The sequence below is a fragment of the Sturnira hondurensis genome, unplaced genomic scaffold, assembly GCF_014824575.4.
Source record: "Sturnira hondurensis isolate 20B ecotype Veracruz unplaced genomic scaffold, ASM1482457v3 Scaffold0021795, whole genome shotgun sequence".
Classification (NCBI taxonomy): Eukaryota; Metazoa; Chordata; class Mammalia; order Chiroptera; family Phyllostomidae; genus Sturnira; species Sturnira hondurensis.
In genome coordinates, this window is record NW_028094426.1 from 12649834 (window position 1) to 12670153 (window position 20320).

The following is a 20320-nucleotide window of genomic DNA, read 5'->3' on the forward strand; positions in this document are numbered from 1 at the left end:
AGCAGGGTCTCGCAGGGAACCCTTCGTTTGTAGTATTCACTGTAACACACTGACCCACCCTCTTTCTCCAACTGCCTGGGGAAATTCTCAGGTCTGCTCCAAGCTCTGCTTCCTTTCCCCCCCTGTTCTTCTTTACAGTTTTTTCCCTTTTTATTATTACAAAAATACTTATCTGTATGTAAAGGTGGAGTGAACAGTCACGTGCCCCCTGCCCCATGCACCCACCACCCAGCCACAGAGCCACCAGCTCAGGGCCCCCTTATTTTATGTGGTCCCCATCTGTTCTTCACGCCTGACCCTGCAGGACCCTTTTGAATCAAATCCCAGACAGGGATTGTTTCATTTTTCATGTTTTTTTTTTTTAAAACACAAGGGTATATTTCTTTGCCATCTTATTTTCTTGATTCAACATTCTTGATGCAAATTATCTATAACAATAAAATTGAGGCAATACTGGAGGTGTTCTTGGGGCCAGAGAAAAGTCTGGAAGCAAACGATTTAAACAGAAAAGGGCCAAGGAGTTGAGGCGGATGTAGTTACGGAGCCTGCGAGACTCTGCGTTGCCCTGGTGTGAACTTGTTAAGGAGCTTTGTCCTGGGGAAGGAGCTCCTGGGCCGGGAGGCAGTTCTCACCTCTCCCTGAACAGGTCTGACCCCTCCTCCCCCCATGCATTCCTCTCACTATTGAACACAAATCACCTTCAGCATCCTCACAAAGCCTTCCTCAATTCCTCCAAGTCAAAATGCGCCTTCTCTCTGCTTTCCTTCCATAGTACTTAATTATCCTAGCACACAGTAAGTGAGTAATAAATAAGTGAATAAATGCCTGTGCACTGAATGAATGGGACATAGGACTTATTTCACTCTGCCTTATATCTTAGTTATTGGTGTTCACATCTGTCTTTCCCAGTAAATTTTGAATTCCTTGAGGAAATAATTGTGTTAAATCAGCTCTGTGTCCCCTGCTTCCTAATGCATGTGTGCACAGTCGGTGCTCACTAAATGCCTCACGAACAAAGTGCAGCACAGGGAAAGAGCTAACATTGCCAAGCGATTACAGGGTTCGGCTTCTGGAGAATGACTGCGTGTAAATGGTGGGAAGACGAGCAAAAATACAATGTGTGGATTTCCACTGGTGTCTTGTCTTAGGGAAGCAAATTTGGGCTTGTCGTCGTCAAAGTAAAAGAATTTGAGAGTCGCTTCCTCTGTCCAACGCCCCAATGCCACCTACCTCCAACACCGTGATTCTGTTTTTCTCCCCTGCCCAGCTCCCCAGGTGAAGGAGCATTTCAGTTACCGCCCATAGGATGGAACTGCAGGACTGAATCTGAGACAAAGGCTCTGTGCTGTGTCTGGTTATTCATCAGCGACGGGAAACTTCAGGACAGGACCATCAACATGCTCACAAACCTTTCACTTTAAATGTTCTCGCTTAGGCCTGATTCTGGTGTGACTCTCCTTATAAGCTGGATGTAGGACATTTGTTTCTTAACATTTCTGAGGCTCATTAACTACTTCATCCCAGGGGCTCATTAACTAGTCCATTAGGGACTTCTCCTCATCTGGGCAGAAGCCTCCACTCGCCTTCACAGAGCCTTTGAGGGCTCCGAACTGGGAATGGGGTGAGGCTAGTGGTGAGGTTCTAAGGAGGGAGTGGGGCTGTGTTAGGTCTTCCCCGAGGCTGACACGGAGAGAGCGAGCACCCACTTACCTGCTATCCTCCCAATGGGCATGGCGTGCTCCTCGGGTGGGGAGACGGAGACCATGATGTGGTTCATGTACGTCAGGTCTTCCCGGTGCGACAGGTTGATGGGTTTCCCTTCCCGATGCAGCCCGTCCTCAGACAGCCTGGACTGTTTGAAATCCACGGAGTGCCGGGGGTTCAAGATCAAAGGGTGCATGATGGGGCTGGGCATCAGCTGGATCACGCGTGTGTTCTCCTGCCGGGGGCTGGATGACTTCTGGTGGGACTCGGAGGACGGTGGGCAGTGATTATTCTCTATGGGAGACACTGACAGGGGGTAGGACTCCTGGTGGTTGTTTTCCTGGTGGAGCCTTGGTCCCTGGGCCCTCTCGGCCGGGGAGAGGCGGCGGATCATGTTGTCCAGGGGGGAGCGGAGGGGCCGCGGCTCGGGGTCGGGAGACGGCCGGTGATTTGTCGTGATGGGTGATCTAGAGCGGTGCAACAGTTCAATGGTGGGAGGGTTGTGGTGCATGGTCTCCACTGATGGCCGGGGGGTCCTCTGGACACAGCTATCTGTGGAGCAGAGGGAGAGACAATCACAGCCCCCACTGAGTGCCGGCACAGGGACCTCACTGCGGCTCTGCAGCGGTCCGCAGTGGAGTGTGTGCAGGGGAGCGACTTCCTTCCCAGGATGCAGGGTCATTTTCACCACTTGAAAAATTATTAAAGTGCACATACTTAAAATTCTTTTCCTGCTGCTAGACAAGCTAGGAATGTCTACAAACATTCCATCAATCACCTAGTAGTGGCTTGCAAACACAAGGAAGCCAAACTTTCATTCTTTATCTTTGACTTTTTGATGTGGCTTTCAGAGTCCTTAAGGATTTCTCTCTAGATGCTTTCACTGACTTACCTTTTCATAAGCAACTCTTCATATTCTCTACCTCCAGGAGTTGCTGGCATTTAATAATAATAATAGCAATAAAGCAATTACTATATTTTAAGTACTGGATTGCACTGTTTTAAATTTATGACACTCCTAAGTAGGAGATACTAACTACATTAATTCTATTTCACAGGTGAGAAAATGGAGGCATAAGTAACCTACCCAAGGTCACACGGCCAGTTTGGGGATTAGAACCTGGCTCCAATCAGATTCTAGAACCTATGTAGCTATTACAATATTTACCACTTCACTATGTACACACTGGGGGGAAAGTCCTATCAAAACCTGCTCTAAGCTCTAGTGGGCCTAATGTACAGAATGCTGATCTAATTGTACTTGAAAAAATAGTTAGGATCACCTTGTGTCTGAGTGCACAGACCTTGTCCACACACGGTTAGAGACAGGCACAGGTAAGTAAGAAAGAGGGATGGACACCCCCCTAACATACCTCTACCCCATTCCACTTGAACTTGAGCTTTCAAGCTGGTGACCTTTGAGCAAGGACAACGTCAGAAGTGTCCACAGCTCAGCCACAGACTAGTTCTGTAGGTTGGGTTCAGGGAGGAGCCAGCACACAGGTGACTTTAAGAGTCCCTGCGAAGCACAGGAAGGACATACATCTGCCTCTGAAAGTGGGGCTTCCCATAGGGCTCCACACGCATCCTAGTGAGGGTTTAATGGCCCTCTCTGTTCCCAGAGCTGCCTTGCCAAAAGGATGGGCATGTGTGCGGGTCCCCGATCGGCTGAAAGACCCGCCCATGGTTCTACATAAGGCAGGCCCAAAGAGTCTCCGTTGTCCGGGATGACAACATCCACATGAAGAACACATAAAGGGAGTCTGGGAATCTGATGGGGCCGGTGCACAGAAACAGAGGAGGTGGCTTCTCGGGCAGTTTTACTCGGGGTCGACAGGAGAATGGGGACTCCTGTCAATCGCACCTATGACATGAGAAAAGGGAACAAAAAAACATTGTTCATGATCATTAAGAGATCATCTGCTTGAAAGCAAAGGGTTAATTTTGTGACTACTGTGTCACCTGCTGCCATGAATTTAAAAGTGCTTAATCACTGGCATAGCTCCTGGGAGGACACTGGTTTAAAAAGGCACAGTATGCCCCTAAACAACTATGCAGGTAGAAAACGGAATGAGGAGTATCTCAACACTCTGCCAAGGACGGGCCTGCAGGCTCTGTGGTTAGATAAGCAAAAGAAGATGAAGTATTTATGGTATGCTACCATTTTTCTAATAAAAGGGGCTTCCAGTTGCAGTAATGGTACAGTGGCGTGTGTTGGACTAACCTTCCTACAGAGAGAAATAATAGGATCTGGATAAAATACATCTATGAAAGTTATTTGAAGGTAATAAAGAAAACTGAAGGGGGTGTTACTCTCCAAAGACGAGAAGTACACAGAGTAAGATCCAAATTTACACAGCTTTTGCCCTGACGATCCTCCTAATTCTACGTAACGTGGGGCAACTAGAAAGTGAATGGAAAGTTGCTTGAGGTATCAAGGATTAGAGAATGAAGCTGCCAGAATGGGAACAAGAGTGGGAGAGCAGGTCTCATTAAGAAGAGAGCATGAAAGGGAGCAGCCACGAAATCTGCATATAAAGTTTCCTCAAATCCTTCACGTGTGTACTGAACAGCATGTGTGCAGGGGAAACTCGAAGGAGTTCAGTGAAAAGCAGTAGCTGGATGACGGAAAGATACGGACAGAAATCTCACGTACTGGCCACTGCACTGCAGACAGAGTTGGGAGCTTAAGTCCTGTCGACAAAACTCTGTAGCCACCACAGGCTGTTTATTAACCCAGGAGTTTATTCACGTTAGGAATAAGAAAAATGCTCTAGAACAAAGGGATGTGCCTGAGGGCTAAAGGCAAACCTGTAATACACCTGTCCTAACTAAATGTTAGGCCCAGCATCCACAAATTCAAAGCGACTAGCTAGTTATTTAACTGCCTGCTAGAATAAAAACCAACACTCTCCAGAGGAATAAGACCTAATAGAGTCTCTACAATGTGCTATCTACTTTTATTGGACACGCAGTATCCATTAAAGTCTTTCTAGACATGCAAAGAAGCAGAAAAACAAGATCCATAATCAAGAGGAAAGGCAATCAACAAAACCATACTGAAATAATCTAGATGTTGAAATTAGCAAACACACACACACACACCCCAAAACTTTAAAGCAGCTGTAAGTTCAAACATGTAAAAGAAGTGATGGCCATAATGAGCAATAACAGATGGAGACTGTCAGAAGAAAAATAGAAACTGTAAAAGAAGATGACGAAGAGGAAGAGGATTCAAGGACTGAAAAACTACAATCTGAAATGGAAAACTGTACTGGATGGACTTGATAGCAGGCTGGAGATGAGAGAAGACAGGGTTAGTAAACCTGAAGACAAATTAATAAAAATTAAAAACACACAGATCTTCAGTGATCTTTGAAACAGTATTAAATGGTCTAATAGTCAGGTAATTGGTGTCTAAGAAGGAAAGAACAAAAAAAAATGGGATAAAAATGTTTGAGGAAATAATTGCCAAGTGGTCCCTAAATTTGGTGCCAGTGACAAACAAGGTTCTAAGAAGCTTGGCAAATCCCAAGCAAAATAAATACAATGAAAGCTACAGTAGTCACATCATAGTGAAACTGCTCAAAACCTTAAAAGAGAAAATCTTGAAAGTAACCAAAGGAAAAAAGACACACTATGTACAAGGGAAAAGTTACGCTACTTTTGAATAACTCTTTTAATACCAAGAGAAGGAGATGGGTGTGTGTGTGTGTGTGTGTGTGTGTGTGTGTGTGAGAGAGAGAGAGAGAGAGAGAGAGAGAGAGTAAACGTGTGCACCAGAAAGACACAGATGGAGACTCACAGACTGAAAGAGACTTGNGTGTGTGTGTGTGAGAGAGAGAGAGAGAGAGAGAGAGAGAGAGAGTGTAAACGTGTGCACCAGAAAGACACAGATGGAGACCCACAGACTGAAAGAGACTTGAGAGACACATCAAGCATTCCCAATGTACAGACCCTGGTCGGACTCTGATTTAAACTGGACTGGGTGGACGTAAGGGCAGTTGGAGATGACAGGAAGACAGGGTTAGTAAACTGGCCATACTGAGGAACTATCAGTTTTCAGGTGATATAATAGCTCTGTGATTATGATTTTATAAAGGGTCCTTATTTTTTCAGCCCTGTACTGACACATTTAGATGAAATTACATACTTGGGATTTGTTTTACCAAAACCTGAATGGTGAATCAAAGAGTAGGTGAGGCACAGAGGAGACAAGAATGGCCATAATTCAGCATTAAAGCTGGGGACGGGTCCATTTTGGTTCATTATACAATTCTACTTTGGTATCAATTTGATATTTTCTAGTATAAAAAGTTTTTTTTTAAGTGCTTAATCAATCTTGCGGTGATACAGGTTGGGATACCAAGCACTTACTTCCTCACTTGAACCCAAATGCAAATAAATGTCTACAGGGTACTGATTAGACCCATGGAGTGAACTTTAATGGCTGACATTATTCGTATGATAGAAACGATCTGCAATCTTTTAGGGATCAGGCAATCTTTTAACAGCTAATGTGGGTCTCAATCCTGCTGTCCATGAAAATGAATTCATCCTTTGTCCATGGTTCACTTTTCATTCGTTACAGAATATGGCCATCGTAAGCGACTATTTTAAGATACTTGCATTTTGAAGTTTCAGACAGTTTCTTCCCACTGTCATTGGCAGAATTGCTCCCTTTCCTTAAAAGCTTATTAAGGTTTAAGAATACTGAAGGATGATGCAGACCATGTATCGAAAAATCCTATTTCCTGAATCCATTTCCCGTCTTACAAATTTCAAAATGAACACAGGCGTGGGCCAGTGGTCTGGTTACCTGCAGCCGTCCTTTGATGTCCTGGGCTGCGAGGCTCAGCCTACGGGCGTGCACTCACGGCAGGCATTAGGAAGTCTGGGAGGGCTATGGGGGGATGAACTTTCATGCCAAGGGTAAAGAGGAACTGACGTAATGTCCTGGGGAGATTTCACTCTCTGTTCCTGCCCAGATCTTTGGGAACAATAAAGGAGGGAGACAGTGCTCTGGATAATCAACTCAGATTTTACTTTTGACTCAGGATCCGGACAGGAACAGGACTTGGAGGAGCTTGATTTATTTCTTTGTCTGCAGACGCCACTCAAAGAGGAAGTACTTGATGAAGCTGATAACATGAATGGTAGAGAACTGGATCCGAGGGTATTAATTCCAGGCAACTGGTGGTCTGGGCAAAACCAATGTCAAGGCTGAAAGGCCTGCAGTGAGGTCTTCCAGGCTTTTGTTTCAGTGTGCAAAGCGCACGCCCACGGATAAAGAGGGCTGTGACGTTCCTCCCCTGCTGCCTGATGCTTCTGTTATTGTAAGTTGGCAGCAGGGTATGGAAACTTACGAGACCAGAGCCGGCAGGCAGAGAAGCTCCGGACACAGGAAATGCACCGAGCGGACAGTGGGTGCATTAAATCCTTCAGATGTAGGAGTCTTCTGCCTAAAACAAGAAGGTTTTTTTGGTCTGGCCTTGATGTCTGGGTTTGTTCTTGGTGGATTGCCCAGCTAGAAAACTGAGAAATTATCCACATTGCCCTCGGTCTGAAGGTCTTGATATGGGAGGGAAACGCTGAAGGAAGAGGGAGGGGAAGCCACACATAGTTAGTGTGGGCGTGGAAGGAAGAGGGAAAGGAAGAAAAAGACCGAGGACTGGTAGGGAACCCATCCTTGTTGAAAGTGTTTTCTGATCCCAAACCTTTCTCATTGTGCGTCTCTTCTAGACACAAATAGTCCCTTCTCACTACCAATCAGCCCCAAATCGGGTAGTTGAATGAAATGATTTCAAAAAAAAACAAACCCAAAAACCTGTCAGATTTCTTTTCTTTCCTTTTATTTACTAGAAAAGTTTCTCTATTTAAAATTTACCAAAATTTGACCCAATTCAATCATTTATAAATACGAAATACTGGTAAATCTTAAAGAAAGCAAAAACAACAACACAAAAACAGTCACTGGTTCAAGTCATGGGTTTTGACTAGACAATTTCCAGGGTAGGACAAAGGCAAAGATCCGGTTTGTAGCCCACACACCAGGATCTCATGTCCACCAGCAGGCTTTCTCTAAGGCCAGGGATGACAACAAGAGAAGTTGAGTTAGGGAGATGCAAATCAACAGACCCAGCAGGTAAATCTCATTCCCCAGCCTCAGTCCATCCTATTCCACACTCTTCCAGAAGGAACCCTTTCCCAGAACAATTTTGTAAAAGATTAGTGGGAGCGATGAATGACGTAAAGAGCTATATAGAGATCAAAGGGTCTAGATCTTGAGGTAGAATTTGAAACAGATTTCATATATACACCTAAGCTGTCATTACTTGTGATGGCTTGAATTGTGCTTTGTAGTTGTCATTGTGGGTGTAATTAGTTAAAGTAAGGTCATATGAGAGTCGGGTGGGCCCCTAATCCGGTATGACTGGGTCCTTATGTAAAGGGGAATTTGGACCCACAGACATACACACACTGCATGACTGAATGTTTTGTCTCATAGTGATTACAAAATAGATGTTGAATCACAGAACCTTCAGTGACGTCAACTACATTCTAAGTGTCTTGGATGTAAAAAGTAAGGAAATGTGGTCCTTGCTCTGAAAAATGTCATAATTTAATGGAGAAAACAGACACAATAAAAAAAAAAGCACATCAAAAGGTTACAGGGCTGAAACAGTCAGTGCACGCAGGGAGCACGCCGTGTGAAGAGGAAGCCAAGGACGTGGAGGAGCACCAAAGACTGCGTGCACCCCCAGAAGCTGGCTCTCTCTCACTATCCTCAGAAGGAACTCGTCCTGCCCATGCCTTGATCTTGGACTTCCAGCCTCCAGAACTGTGAGATGATAAATTTCTGGTGGTTAAGCCAACTATTTGTGCTACTTTGTTACGGTGGCCCTAGGAAACCAATACACCCCTCATCCCCTACTCCCTTTCCAAGAGTTTCAGGCAGGATTCTCCACTGACTCTTCACCTGCCTGCTTGTTTCAGTCTGTTCATCTCAACCAGTTGCCAATGCTACTGAATTCTTTTATAGGACCTGAGAATAAAACTGCCCAGGTTTGCAGGGTATGATTTACAGGTGTTTGAGGCCATGCACCATAAAGCCTAGGTAAGCTCTTTACATTTTATAAGCATTTGGAGAAAGGAACTGAAAGAAGCTACATAGGTAACTTGCAGGACTCTGAGGTTTCAGCCTCATTAGTGTGGGCAGAAGGCCTCCAAACAGGTTACCTCGGCCAGTGGCTCAGTACGGAGAGCAGAAGCAGGCCTGCGTGAGTTGTAAGCTGTCTTCAGGCAGGCAGTGTTGAGGAAGGAATCTCCCTCAGTCTCGATAAAGCAGTGCAAAAGAAGTAAATGAAATCAAGGCACCAGACTTCAAACGAGCCTACTAGACCCGTGGGTGTAAGCCCTGTAAGTCGTTTGCAGGTATGGGGTGAGGGTGGCAGGAAGACAAGGCCGAGGAGTGCGGAAAGGAGAAAGCAAGAGAGCCTCGGCTGAGGGCCTCCTAGTCTGGGAGGGGACCCACGTGGCACCCAGTGCCCTCATCTCAAAAAAATCAGATGACATCTCCCTCAGGGTAGGAGGAAGTTTCTTGAAGACTTCTTGCCTACCTTGGGACAGGTATTCATGCACATCAGTGATCCTTGCCCCTAAAGCTTGTGACTTAATGGAGCCAGCTACTTCTACCAGTGGAGGAAGCCAGATGAGGCAGGGAAGGTGAGCAGGGCCTCCCTGAAGTAGGCTGACCGCCCAGGCCACTGAAAACAGGCTCTGTGCACCATCAGTGGCTCCACACTGACCTGTCACCATCAAACATCGCATCAGGGGACCAAGGTCAGAGTGTAAAAGGCCATGCTGACCTCGACCATGAAATACAGTAAGCAAAGCAGGGGAAAGGAGTTAGGAAACAGTGGAGTGAGCCCTGATAGTGGGAAAAGGCATTGTTCGCTCGTTCCCTGGAGGACAGCAGGAAGTCAGGATCTGAGCCTGTTCTTCCTTAGGTAGAATCTCATGACTTGTCAGATCCAAGAGTCGCAGGATTGAAAGGGGCACACAAAGGTTCATCTTACAGTTCTTAAATGTGTGAGGGGACAACCCCCAGAAGTTTAATGGATTCCAAAGGGGTCATGGAGGACCTACCACGTGCCAGGTACTGCGAGGTTACATTACAAAGTACACACGGTGCTCATTTTCACATCAGGCCGTGTCCTAAAAGTAACTAAGGCCGGGACTTCAGATGTATTTAACCACAGAAATAATGCTATTTATGGTGCCTGGTTAACCAATGAAGGGATTCCAGAATAATGGTGTGGGTAAGCAAAGGCCCCTCCTATGTCTGGATTAGGCAAATGTGGTGTTTATGTGAAGTGCATGCAGTTGCAATAATGGGATTAGTTAGGAAAATTGAAATTGAAGGTAAATAAACCACCCAACCACTGCACAACAATGCAAATATATTTAACACTACTGAACACTTAAACATGGTTAAGGTGATAAGTGCTATGTATATTTTATCACAATTACACTTTTGAGTTTAAGAGAAAAAAACCAATCAAATAGTGGCAAAAAATCAAATAATGATAATGAATAGCATTTATTGAGTGCTTGCTATGTGACAGATGTTCTAAGGGCCTTTTCCATATTAGCTCGATCCTTTCTTATACCAATCATACTCAGTAGGTCTATTTTCCTGATTTTACAGGTGGAAACTGAGGCACAAGGAAGTTTAGTAACTTGGCTAAAGTCACCCGACTGGTAAACTGGGGAGCTGGGATTTGAACAGCTGGGCTGGACCCAGAGTGTAGACACACACCATTATCCACTCTGGCTCCACCATGCATCACACAGTTACCATGGGTTACGAAGATGTCAGACCCTAACCTGTGGCCTCCTTGACAGACATCAGCACGATTCCAGCAAGACTGGAGAATCGGGGGTGTTTTCTAACAACCACCAGTAATAGGATACAGCCTAAGCAGCTAAAAGCTTCAACTCCCCTGCTGCCCACTCAGCAGCTGTCCTGAGGGGCTGGCTCAGTGCCTGACTCAGAGCCCACGCTTCTCACGGGCTGGGGGTGTTTGTTGCACTAAGTCCAGTCATTCTGAGGCATCCGTGATCGGTGTGGGTTGATTCAGTCCAAATTAGTACAAGCTTTTCATATCATGAATTGAAGGCATACACTGGCGTCTCAGAGGTTATCTCTGACTTATTATTTCGAGTCGACAGTTTCAAGTACCATGAAGCAGGAAAATTTTAAGTAGGTGTGCCAGGACCTGCCGCACTGTACCTCAGTCAGGAGACTTGGCATCCTGATCTCTATAATTCCACTCATCATCCATTCATTTGTTCCATTTTTAGGGTGTTTGCAAAAGAAAATTAATGAAAATGTTATTCTGGTTGGCTTATTCATGCACAGGCATTGGAACTACATGGACTGGGGTTACAGCTTAGCTCTGCTACTCGGCAGCTGCGTGATTCAGGGCATATTACGTTACTGCCCTAGCCCCAATTGCCTCATCTATAAAGTGGAAATAATATCACCTTCTTTAAAGGCTGGCTGTGAAGATGGAATGACTGAAACACGTAAGAGCTTAGAATAGGACCTGACGTACGGAAAGGGCCCATGAAAGGTCGGCTCTTATTCTGATATTATAAAGCAGATCCATATACCTCATCTTCTCTAACTCTTTCATTAAGTTTGTGCATGATTTCCTTCCTCCCAAACAGCCTTTGGGCATTTGGGTTGGGAGGCTGGGTGGGTGCAGAGCGGCAATGCTTCCCGTCATAAAGCAATCACATACATAAAAATTCTGTGTGGGGGCCACCCCAGAGTGCAGGCCACTGGTCCTGCCCCCCATCAAGGACGTGATTTCTTTCTCCTCTCTTACCCTGTGCTGAGTGAGAGAAACAGGATTCCGACATTTGAAATTTCTCATCTTCACTTTCGTTTTCCATGTCCACCTGGTGACAAAGAGCGGCCCCAGGGCAGAACTTTTACCTTAGAACTGTGTCTCCTGTTGCAGAAGCAATCAGAGCACTGCGCGTGTAAATATTTTCAAATGAAAGTGACTAAAAATTAACTCCCAGTTTCTTAGATGGGGCACAGGAGATGGAGGGACTGAAGCCGAAATTACAGGAGGGTCCTCCAAAGAGGGGGCGGGATTAAGAACATTGAGGAAATATAGCTTTTATCTTTTCTCTAGACACTTGTGCACGTCTGGGCTGAAAGGGTTAACTCTGCCATTCCGAGACTAGGCCAGACTGAAAGCATGTTTTATATAGCTCAGCGAGCATTTAGGGACTCGCTATTCAAGTATTCTAACACCAAAGGACCAGTGGCAATCTAATACATACTTTGGGACAGACCCCTTCTTTTATATGTTCCATGGGAGCTAAAAGCAAGTAACATTGGAACCTAAGGTATTAAATGAAGTTGATATTACAACTGTGTGTGGTGAAATAAATTTATTTTAAAATGATTTGCGGGTCTGAAATGTCTCAAGATGTTTTGCCCCTGGCTTTAGTGAAAGAAGTAGTCTCATCGTTTATTTTGTCTCCTTCCAACAGGACTATCTGATTCATAGCATGCAGATAAAATGGGTCACAGCAACCGAAGAAAAGGAACCGAGAGGAGAGATGTTCAGCTGTTACTGAGCCACACCAGGAAGGACACTGAAAGGATTTTCCAGATTTCAGTTGCCCCTGAAGGTAGAGAATGTGTCTCATTCATGTCCATTATCACCCAGGGAGGCTCAGACCCTGGATTAGAACGTGAGGATCTGAGAGCTGTAAAATCTGAGAGCACTTAGTCTAATCCCCTATCTTATAACTGGGGAAGCCCAGGGCCAGAGAAATGAGAAATTTAGCCCTTATGATTGTTCTGGGAGAATGGTGGGTTAGAACCTGGTTTCCTGACTTTCGACACCATTCTTCAAAAAGATTTCATCTAAGCTGACCATGTATCCCACAACCCAGAGATGGGTTATGCATATTCTGGTTTATGCATATTGCCCTAGCTTGCTTTTTAGAGTCCTGTTTCCATGTCAAAAATGTCTCGGTATGGATGAAAAATTGTAAGGTTACCTTAGTTACAGAATATTGTACTCTCTTCCCATAAGTAAATAAGGAAAAAGAGTGGAAATGCTGGTTTTCCTAGACCTAGGTGATAATCTGATGACTGCTTTGCCCAAGGCATGACAAATTCAGAACAGATATGGAGATGATAAGTGTTTACCAGGAAAAAAAAAAGGTGTGAATTAGTAGGATCACCCTCCTCTCCTGTCAGGGCCTGGAGAGGGGCCTCTGAGCTAACACCAGCTTCCTAGCTTACGGGACTGCTCTGTGGCTGCTAGCCAGGGAAGCATGGTTCCCATGCAACGTGCTCAGAGGCGGAATTTGCAGGGACTGCTGCTAGATTAAACGAGATACCTTTTTACTGTGAGATACACTCCCATTGTGAAATTGCGACTGTCCGAATTGGTTAAGTGGCTGGCGGTGATGAGGTGAAGTCGCAGGGGGGTTGAATGAAGCTCTGTGTTCGCACTTCACTCCACACGCCTCGCAGTACCAGCCTCCTCAGGGGATGAGTCTGGCCCTGTCTGAGATGCCTCTGTTCTCCTGCCATTCTGTCATATTTCTCTGTGCCAAGTGAAGAGCAACGTTTTTTGACATGGCACCGTGTCCCCGATTATGTAAAATAAATCACTGGGGATATAATAGTTGATATGCATAATTGCACTTTGCAGACCTTTTTTTCTCAGGACCAGCTCTTTCTGTATGTTAACATATGCCCATATTAATGTGTTACCAGTACAAGTAAATATCACAGTATTGATTCCAGAGATAGTTCATGCCAAGCTAGGTATTTCTCATGGTTGGTGGTAAAGAAAGGGAAGAGGTGGGAGGTAGCTGGGGGCAGGGAACCTGTACTGGGTCCATTCACCTCCCTAGTCAGTTCCTTTGTCACCAAGGGCACCAATACATCTTCAAGTCTCGGGAAAGCAGCCTCTTCAGACCACCTCTGTGCCTTGTACAGCTCTTCTCATTCACTGCCACCTGACAAAGACCTACACTTCCTTTCTTCCTGTGTCCACCTGTCCATCCGAGAGTGTGCCCTGCATCTGAACAGGCGAAGGAGAGCGCATGCATTCTCCCATCTCGTTTCCTGGCTGCCAGCTCTAAGGAATGGTCTCTGAGAACAGAGTACTTTTAAGAGCTGGGTCTGAAGCAGAGCTAACTGGTTCACAGGGCGATGAAGCCCTTGACCTTGGCCTCATTAGCTCCATTCTTCTACCTACTGAGCTCATCACCACCACCATCACACCACTTGAGAGCACAGCTCATTACCGCGTAGGTCGAGGCACATCTGTATTTACCCGGTTTGAGAGTAGCTCTGAGAGTAAGCCAGCTTTCTCTATTGATTAGCTCCTGCAAATGAGAACAACGGCAAACACGCCTACTTATGAGTCAAATCAGGCCACGGGGAAAGGAGCAAAGATTTGTGATGAGGTGAGACCATCGATCTCCAATCACATTTGGGAGTAAAAAGAGAAATTCCAAATGGATTTCTTTTAAAGTAATGAGAGAAAGAGAGAGAGAGGAACCCATCACACACTCTCTTTATCTGAAGAGGCAGGCAAGGTGGTATGATTCTCGCCTTAACGTCAAGCTTCAGTAAACCCACCTCCTCTCCTCTGGAGTAGCTGCTGGTATTATGCAAGCAGGAAACGTACACGCGGGAAGAGCAGAAGAATGAAGAAACCCAACTGGGGTGGGGTCAGCTGCTAAATTTAGCAAGGGTAAAACTAGAAGGGAGGAGAGAAACAGGCAGGGGGCAGGCAAGAAACACTCCTCTCATCCCCATCATCAGGCAAGCGAGGGGACTTGCTGTGAAACACTTGGCACAAGGAAGACGTGCCGACTGCCTGGAGTCAGGCTCTTTTGTGAAGTGTTAATTAAGTAAACTTCGCATTTAAAAAAAATTTACCAGCAGCAAAACAAAAATATTAGCCCTGCTTTGGGGCGTGACCTATCAACTTCAGGAAATGCCCCAAGGGACTAGGGTTTCAATCCCCTAAGTCATCTGGTCCTTAGAAAAAATAAAGTTGAAAGTACTGCTTTGAGTGCCCACATCTGCTGTCTAACCAACCCGGCTGGGGCACATGGACCCAAGCTCCTCAGAGGCACCGCTGTTCAGTGGAATGATGCACGAAGTAAGATTTTTATGCCCCATTTCCATACTGGTACGCCTGCTTTGGAACTACGTCCTAGGCCACACGTCCTGGGCCACAATTCAAGTATGGTTTTCTGATCTGTTTTCTCCCGAGGACGTTAAGGATGGGTGTGGTGCACAGGAGGAGAGCAGAACCTGGGACAGCTGAAGCAGGCACTTACGCTGAGAGCCTGCGCTGGAAGAAACCACCTCTGGTGCAAGGAGAGGAAACCTCTGCCCCCCCCACCCCCCAGAGTCCTCATGGTTTGGGTCTTTTTCTCTTCCTCCAGCTTTTATTACCCTCTGCTTACAGATCTTCCGTGACTCCCCATTACTTTTCCGCACCAAAGTCCTCCACATTCTATTTCCAATTTAACCTCCTTGGAGTAAGTAGCTCTGCGGAGTCAAAGTGTTGATCGTTGAAGCACAGTGATGGTTCCCGGGGGTGTGTTTAGTTTAGTCTCTCTATTCGGGATACGTTCGAAATTTCTCTTAAGGAAAGACTGCTGGGGTGGTGTGGGGAGCGGGCAGGGTTGGGGAGAAGATGAGCTCTACAGCGCAAGCCATGCGACTGCTTTCTATTCCAAGGACTTCCTCCGTCCTATGTCATTCTCTCTGCTTGGGATGCTCTCCACCTCATCCCTGCTTGTCTGAATCCAGCTGGGCGAGCAAGGAATCCTCCAGAGCCACCTCATCCATGAAGCTGACCCTGCTGCTTGCACCCGATGTGGTTCCCCTCCCACCATCTCTTCAGGATGCCTACTATTATTATATGTGTACATCTTTCTCACTGCTTCACCTAGACTGTGAGTTGCACAGAACCAAGAGGGTATCTTATTCACTTTGGCATTTCCCCAGGGTCTTAAACAAAGTGAGCCCTCAAGAATTTGTTGACTGAAAAAGGAATCGCATTAAAAAAAAAGAGAGAACAACTTATCAAATAAAGAGAGAACAACTTATCAAATAAACCTCCTCGGGTACCTTCTTCGTGGTTCTGATGCAGTATGACTTCCGGCTGTGTGTGAATTGAGTTTCCGGGGTGGAAGAATGGTGAAAAGAGGATCCGAGGTTTCCTCTGCTTCAGAATATGCTGAAGGAGTTCATAGAGTACATCACCTGGAAAGAAGGAGAGAGAAATAAAGAAATGGGGATATTTTATTCAACTGTTTACTGAGCCTCGCCTCTGTGTGGCCCTGTACTGTACTAAGGATACCGTGTCACGCGAGTAAGACAGGTCGCACGGAGCTTACGGGGGCTCACAAGATGTGCCGGCTGGAACTCTGAAGGTCAGAGCCATGCCATTTTTTCAATAGAACCTTTTGATTATGAAATATACAAAAATCTTTGTAAAATGCTGAAAACCAGAAAGAAAACAAAAACCACCTATAATCCTATCACTAAGCGGAAAGAAGCCCTGCTCACCCTTCTCCATAGTGACATGATTAGGATCAAGCTTATCGTAGGTCAGTGTCCCTCTCAGTCCTCTCGCAGCACTGACCGGTTCTAGGAGCTGCACGGTGGTAGTGCTTCCCCGGGGTGTCGTAGACGTTTTTGGAATCTGGGTTGTCCCGATTTATTGCTTTTACTTTTGGGAAAATATCCTTTCCACATCTATTTCTGCTTGCGTTACAGAAGATTCAAAGCATTATGAAATCATTAAGTGTGAAGAGCTTTAATGTTCCAATGACAACTCATAGATTCTTCATAGAAATCGTTCCAACCCCCCCCCCAAAANTCCTCTCGCAGTACTGACCGGTTCTAGGAGCTGCACGGTGGTAGTGCTTCCCCGGGGTGTCGTAGACGTTTTTGGAATCTGGGTTGTCCCGATTTATTGCTTTTACTTTTGGGAAAATATCCTTTCCACATCTATTTCTGCTTGCGTTACAGAAGATTCAAAGCATTATGAAATCATTAAGTGTGAAGAGCTTTAATGTTCCAATGACAACTCATAGATTCTTCATAGAAATCGTTCCAACCCCCCCCCCAAAACAAAACCATGCTTTTCTACCCACCCAATCCTATCGGGGTGCTGACTACTTAAGAGGACACATCCCTCCTTTGAAAATACAACACAAGCATTGCCCCAAGGTCCCACAATTCCCAGGAAGTCACCTTTAGGTGTCAGCCCCCTTGCAGAGAATGGTGGGGGCTGTTCTGTTCTGATGTATTTGGTGTTTGAAGTGTCCACTGAGCACTTTATTAGAGAAAGAAAATCTGTCATGGTTTTGTCCCTTTTGAACCCTTCTGGCTTAGACCCAAGTACAAAATACAGGTGGGTGCCTGAAAACCCCTCAGGGGTGGGTGATTAATCTTCAAAATATTACAGTCTTCTGACTGTCCCCCCACACCCTCCACAGACAGATACACGGTTAACACCTGTTGCAAACAATGGGTGTTTATCTCTGATGTTGGCCATTTTAAACAGAGTCTTTAATTAACAACTTAATTTAATGGCATATTTGGAGCTGTAGATATTGCTACGTTATTTTTTTCCTTTTAAACTGAGCCTGGACCTAAGAAGTGCTCTGTGTCAAAGTTGGGGCAAACCTCTGCCCCTTTTCCAGTGACACCAAATAACAGTTGCGTGACCTACTCCAAGGGGCTCCCGACGTCTCTTACTGTTGCTCTGGCTTCTTCCTTCCTCTACCTTCGAATTTTGGTTGTTATTAATATAACTTACTGCCACTATTTACTATTATGACTCAATAAAGCAAAAGACTAACGAGAGTTGAAGATACCACGTCGCTGTTAATGAAATGGGCAGGAGGGTGCTGAGGTGCTCTGAATCAGACTTTTACAAGGCCCTGCAGAAGGCGGAGCCATGGCACACGCAGCTGCGTTCTGCAGCCGGGAGGCCTCGGAGTGAGCTCAGGGAACCGCGGTCCAGCGGTCCTGTCATGTTGTCTCCAAAGACACATCCCTATTTTAATGATTCATATTTTAATCACTTGCAAAAATAAGTCCCTAAGCAACACTTTGTTTCTTATGGTTTAGTGTATGTACTGTCTTCCTAAATTTCTCCTAATTTACACGGCCTCACACTGCGTTTATCCTGTGGGTTTCAGTGGGGCTTTATTTCAGCAGGGTGCAGAAGAGAAAAACACTGAAAAATGTGTTCTTGATGACGGCTATTACTAAAAAAATGGTCTCTAATTAGTGCACCCATTTTGGACGGGGAGGCCAGGAAATACAAATTTAGTGTCTGTGAGGGTGTTCACCTTTGCTGGCTCAGAGAGGCACACTGGCGTGCTGGGAAGGCACAGACTGCTGGGCTGCAGCTCACCCACCCAGGTGACCTTGCACGAGTCCCTGCACTTCTCTGCAGAAAGCAAACCACACCCACCTCAGAAGTCTGCTGTGAGGTGTAAATGAGAGGAATGTCTCAAAGCACCTAGAGCAGGGTCTGGGGCACTGTCGGCCCTAACAGCTCCCTGGAGGTCACTCCCGGGGCTGGAGAAGCTCTGAGGTGTGGTGGCTAAAGAATGCGAGGGGAGGGAGCAGGCCACTTGCTTTGCTGTGTTGTCATTCCTCTACGTGCATATGGGGAAGAGAGAGAGAGATAGAGATAGAGAGAGAGAGAGAGCGCTGCGACACCAACATGAATCGGGAAGAATCTACGCTGGGGAGTCAGACTGGTGCTGTAAGCACACCCTGTAACACTTCTAGGCCTCAGTCGGGTCCCTCCTCTATACAGTGGCCTGTAAACAGCAGCCACCTCACAGAGTATTGTGAGGAGTCTCAGGGGTAACCCGGGTGATGAGCTCATCACAGCACCGAACAGTAAGAGCTCAGCAAACAATAGCTGTGTCTATGACCTCTGCTGTCACCATCACCACCACCACTATTACTGACAGTACTAAAGTGGTTTTGAACAGACCTGAAGGCCCCTGTGGAGGTCTCCCATACCGAACAAGGGAGGATTATCTGGGTCATGGTCATTGAATGGTATGTTTCCCTTCCAGAAAGGGCAAAGGTTAACTGAGGCCATTCACTCATTCCTGGCCTCTGCTGACACCTCCCTTGGCCTGGGGGGCTAAGCCCACTGCAGGGCTGACCATGCTCTGCCCCACACTTTCCCAGGTCTTCTGTGCAAGCTCTCTTCAGCCTCCCATCCCAAAGCTGGCAGAGCGAGCCAGGCAGCGAAGGTTCGTCCCTGAGAGGGCAGGAAAAAGTGGGGCGGTGCAGGAGAGGTGCAGCAGATCAGGCTGGACCTGGCCAGTTCCATACCCGAACTGTAAGCCTATTCCGGAAACTAGTAAGACAGCATTCACAAGCACCAGCCAGGACAGCTGGCTCATGGGCGGGGACAAGGGCCAAGAAAAAACTTCATTCTACGGTCGTGAAGTAAGGCCATAGCTAAGTCCATGCGTCCACTGACGTGTTTCCTCAGTAACCAGGGGCTCGGCTGGGGAATGTGTCAGGCTCAGCACAAACACGCCACTGCTGGTGTGTGTGGGGGGGACCCAACTAACTGTGAAACAGCCTGTGTGTGTAGGACTGGCAGTAATAATAGTGTCTGCCTGACAATAGCTGGGAACCTGAGCCTGAGCGAGTATTCTAGAGGTTTCTTGTAATGACTCAAACTTGAGTTCAGTACAAGTCCCCTGCCTCCCCTCCCCCGTCAAGAAGTGGCTTTGGCCGGGTACTCGCAGCGATGGGCAGCCGGCCACCACATAAGCAGATGGTTTTTGGACAGCTCTAGTTGGTAGTTCTTCTGCTGAGCTGGAGCCTGGCCCCCTGTGAAAGCTCATACACTTTGGTTCCTAGTTTTGGCTACTGGAGCCGCACCAACACGTGCCCCGTCTATGACTGCTTTCTAAATAAACAAAGGTGGCCCCCACTCTCCTCCACCTCCCCAGTCCCTCGACTCCTCCAACACCCGGCCTGTTCCCTCAATACACTCTTAGAACCTTCCTACAGGCAGAAGATCCTATCTGAAGAGTAGTAGTAAAAAAAGATCTCTGGAGTAAAGAAGGTATTTTAAAATGTTATATTTATTTGCTGTTGAAAATAAAGAGCATGAGCCAAAGCACTCACATCTAACTTAGCTAATGATCACTGGCTTGAATTCAAAAGGCACTTTTCGGAAAATTCTTGGCCCATTTGATTCTTGATAAATCTTCTCCGTCTTCCCAGAAAAGAAATAACTAGTCCTAACCGTAAAAGGTGCCTCTAGCTTTTGTTAATGCCTCCACAAACCTGCATGCGCACACACACCACTCATGTGCATACACGCCCGTGCAGAGGTGGGCTTACCCTGCAGCTAGTGAGTTTCAGGGGCCTTCACTTACACTGTCCCTTGGGAGGAGCCTTAGAATGATTTGCAGCCCCCAAATTACAAACTATCGGCCCCATAAAACTTAGGTACACTATTAAGGGCATGGATACACGTGACAC

The 20320-nt window shown here is 46.3% G+C and overlaps 1 protein-coding gene across 2 annotated transcripts in view; it reads right to left on the reverse strand.

Annotated features, from left to right (window-relative positions):
* Positions 1–20320, reverse strand: part of ETV6 (ETS variant transcription factor 6) — a 217969-nt gene that overhangs the window by 17499 nt on the left and 180150 nt on the right. For both annotated transcript variants that reach the window (XM_037033823.1, XM_037033821.1), the window contains exons 4-5: positions 15905–16039; positions 1711–2256 (exon numbers count right to left, since the gene is read on the reverse strand). In XM_037033823.1, coding sequence (XP_036889718.1) covers positions 1711–2256; positions 15905–16039 — 681 coding nt within the window. The remainder of the gene's footprint in view (positions 1–1710; positions 2257–15904; positions 16040–20320) is intronic.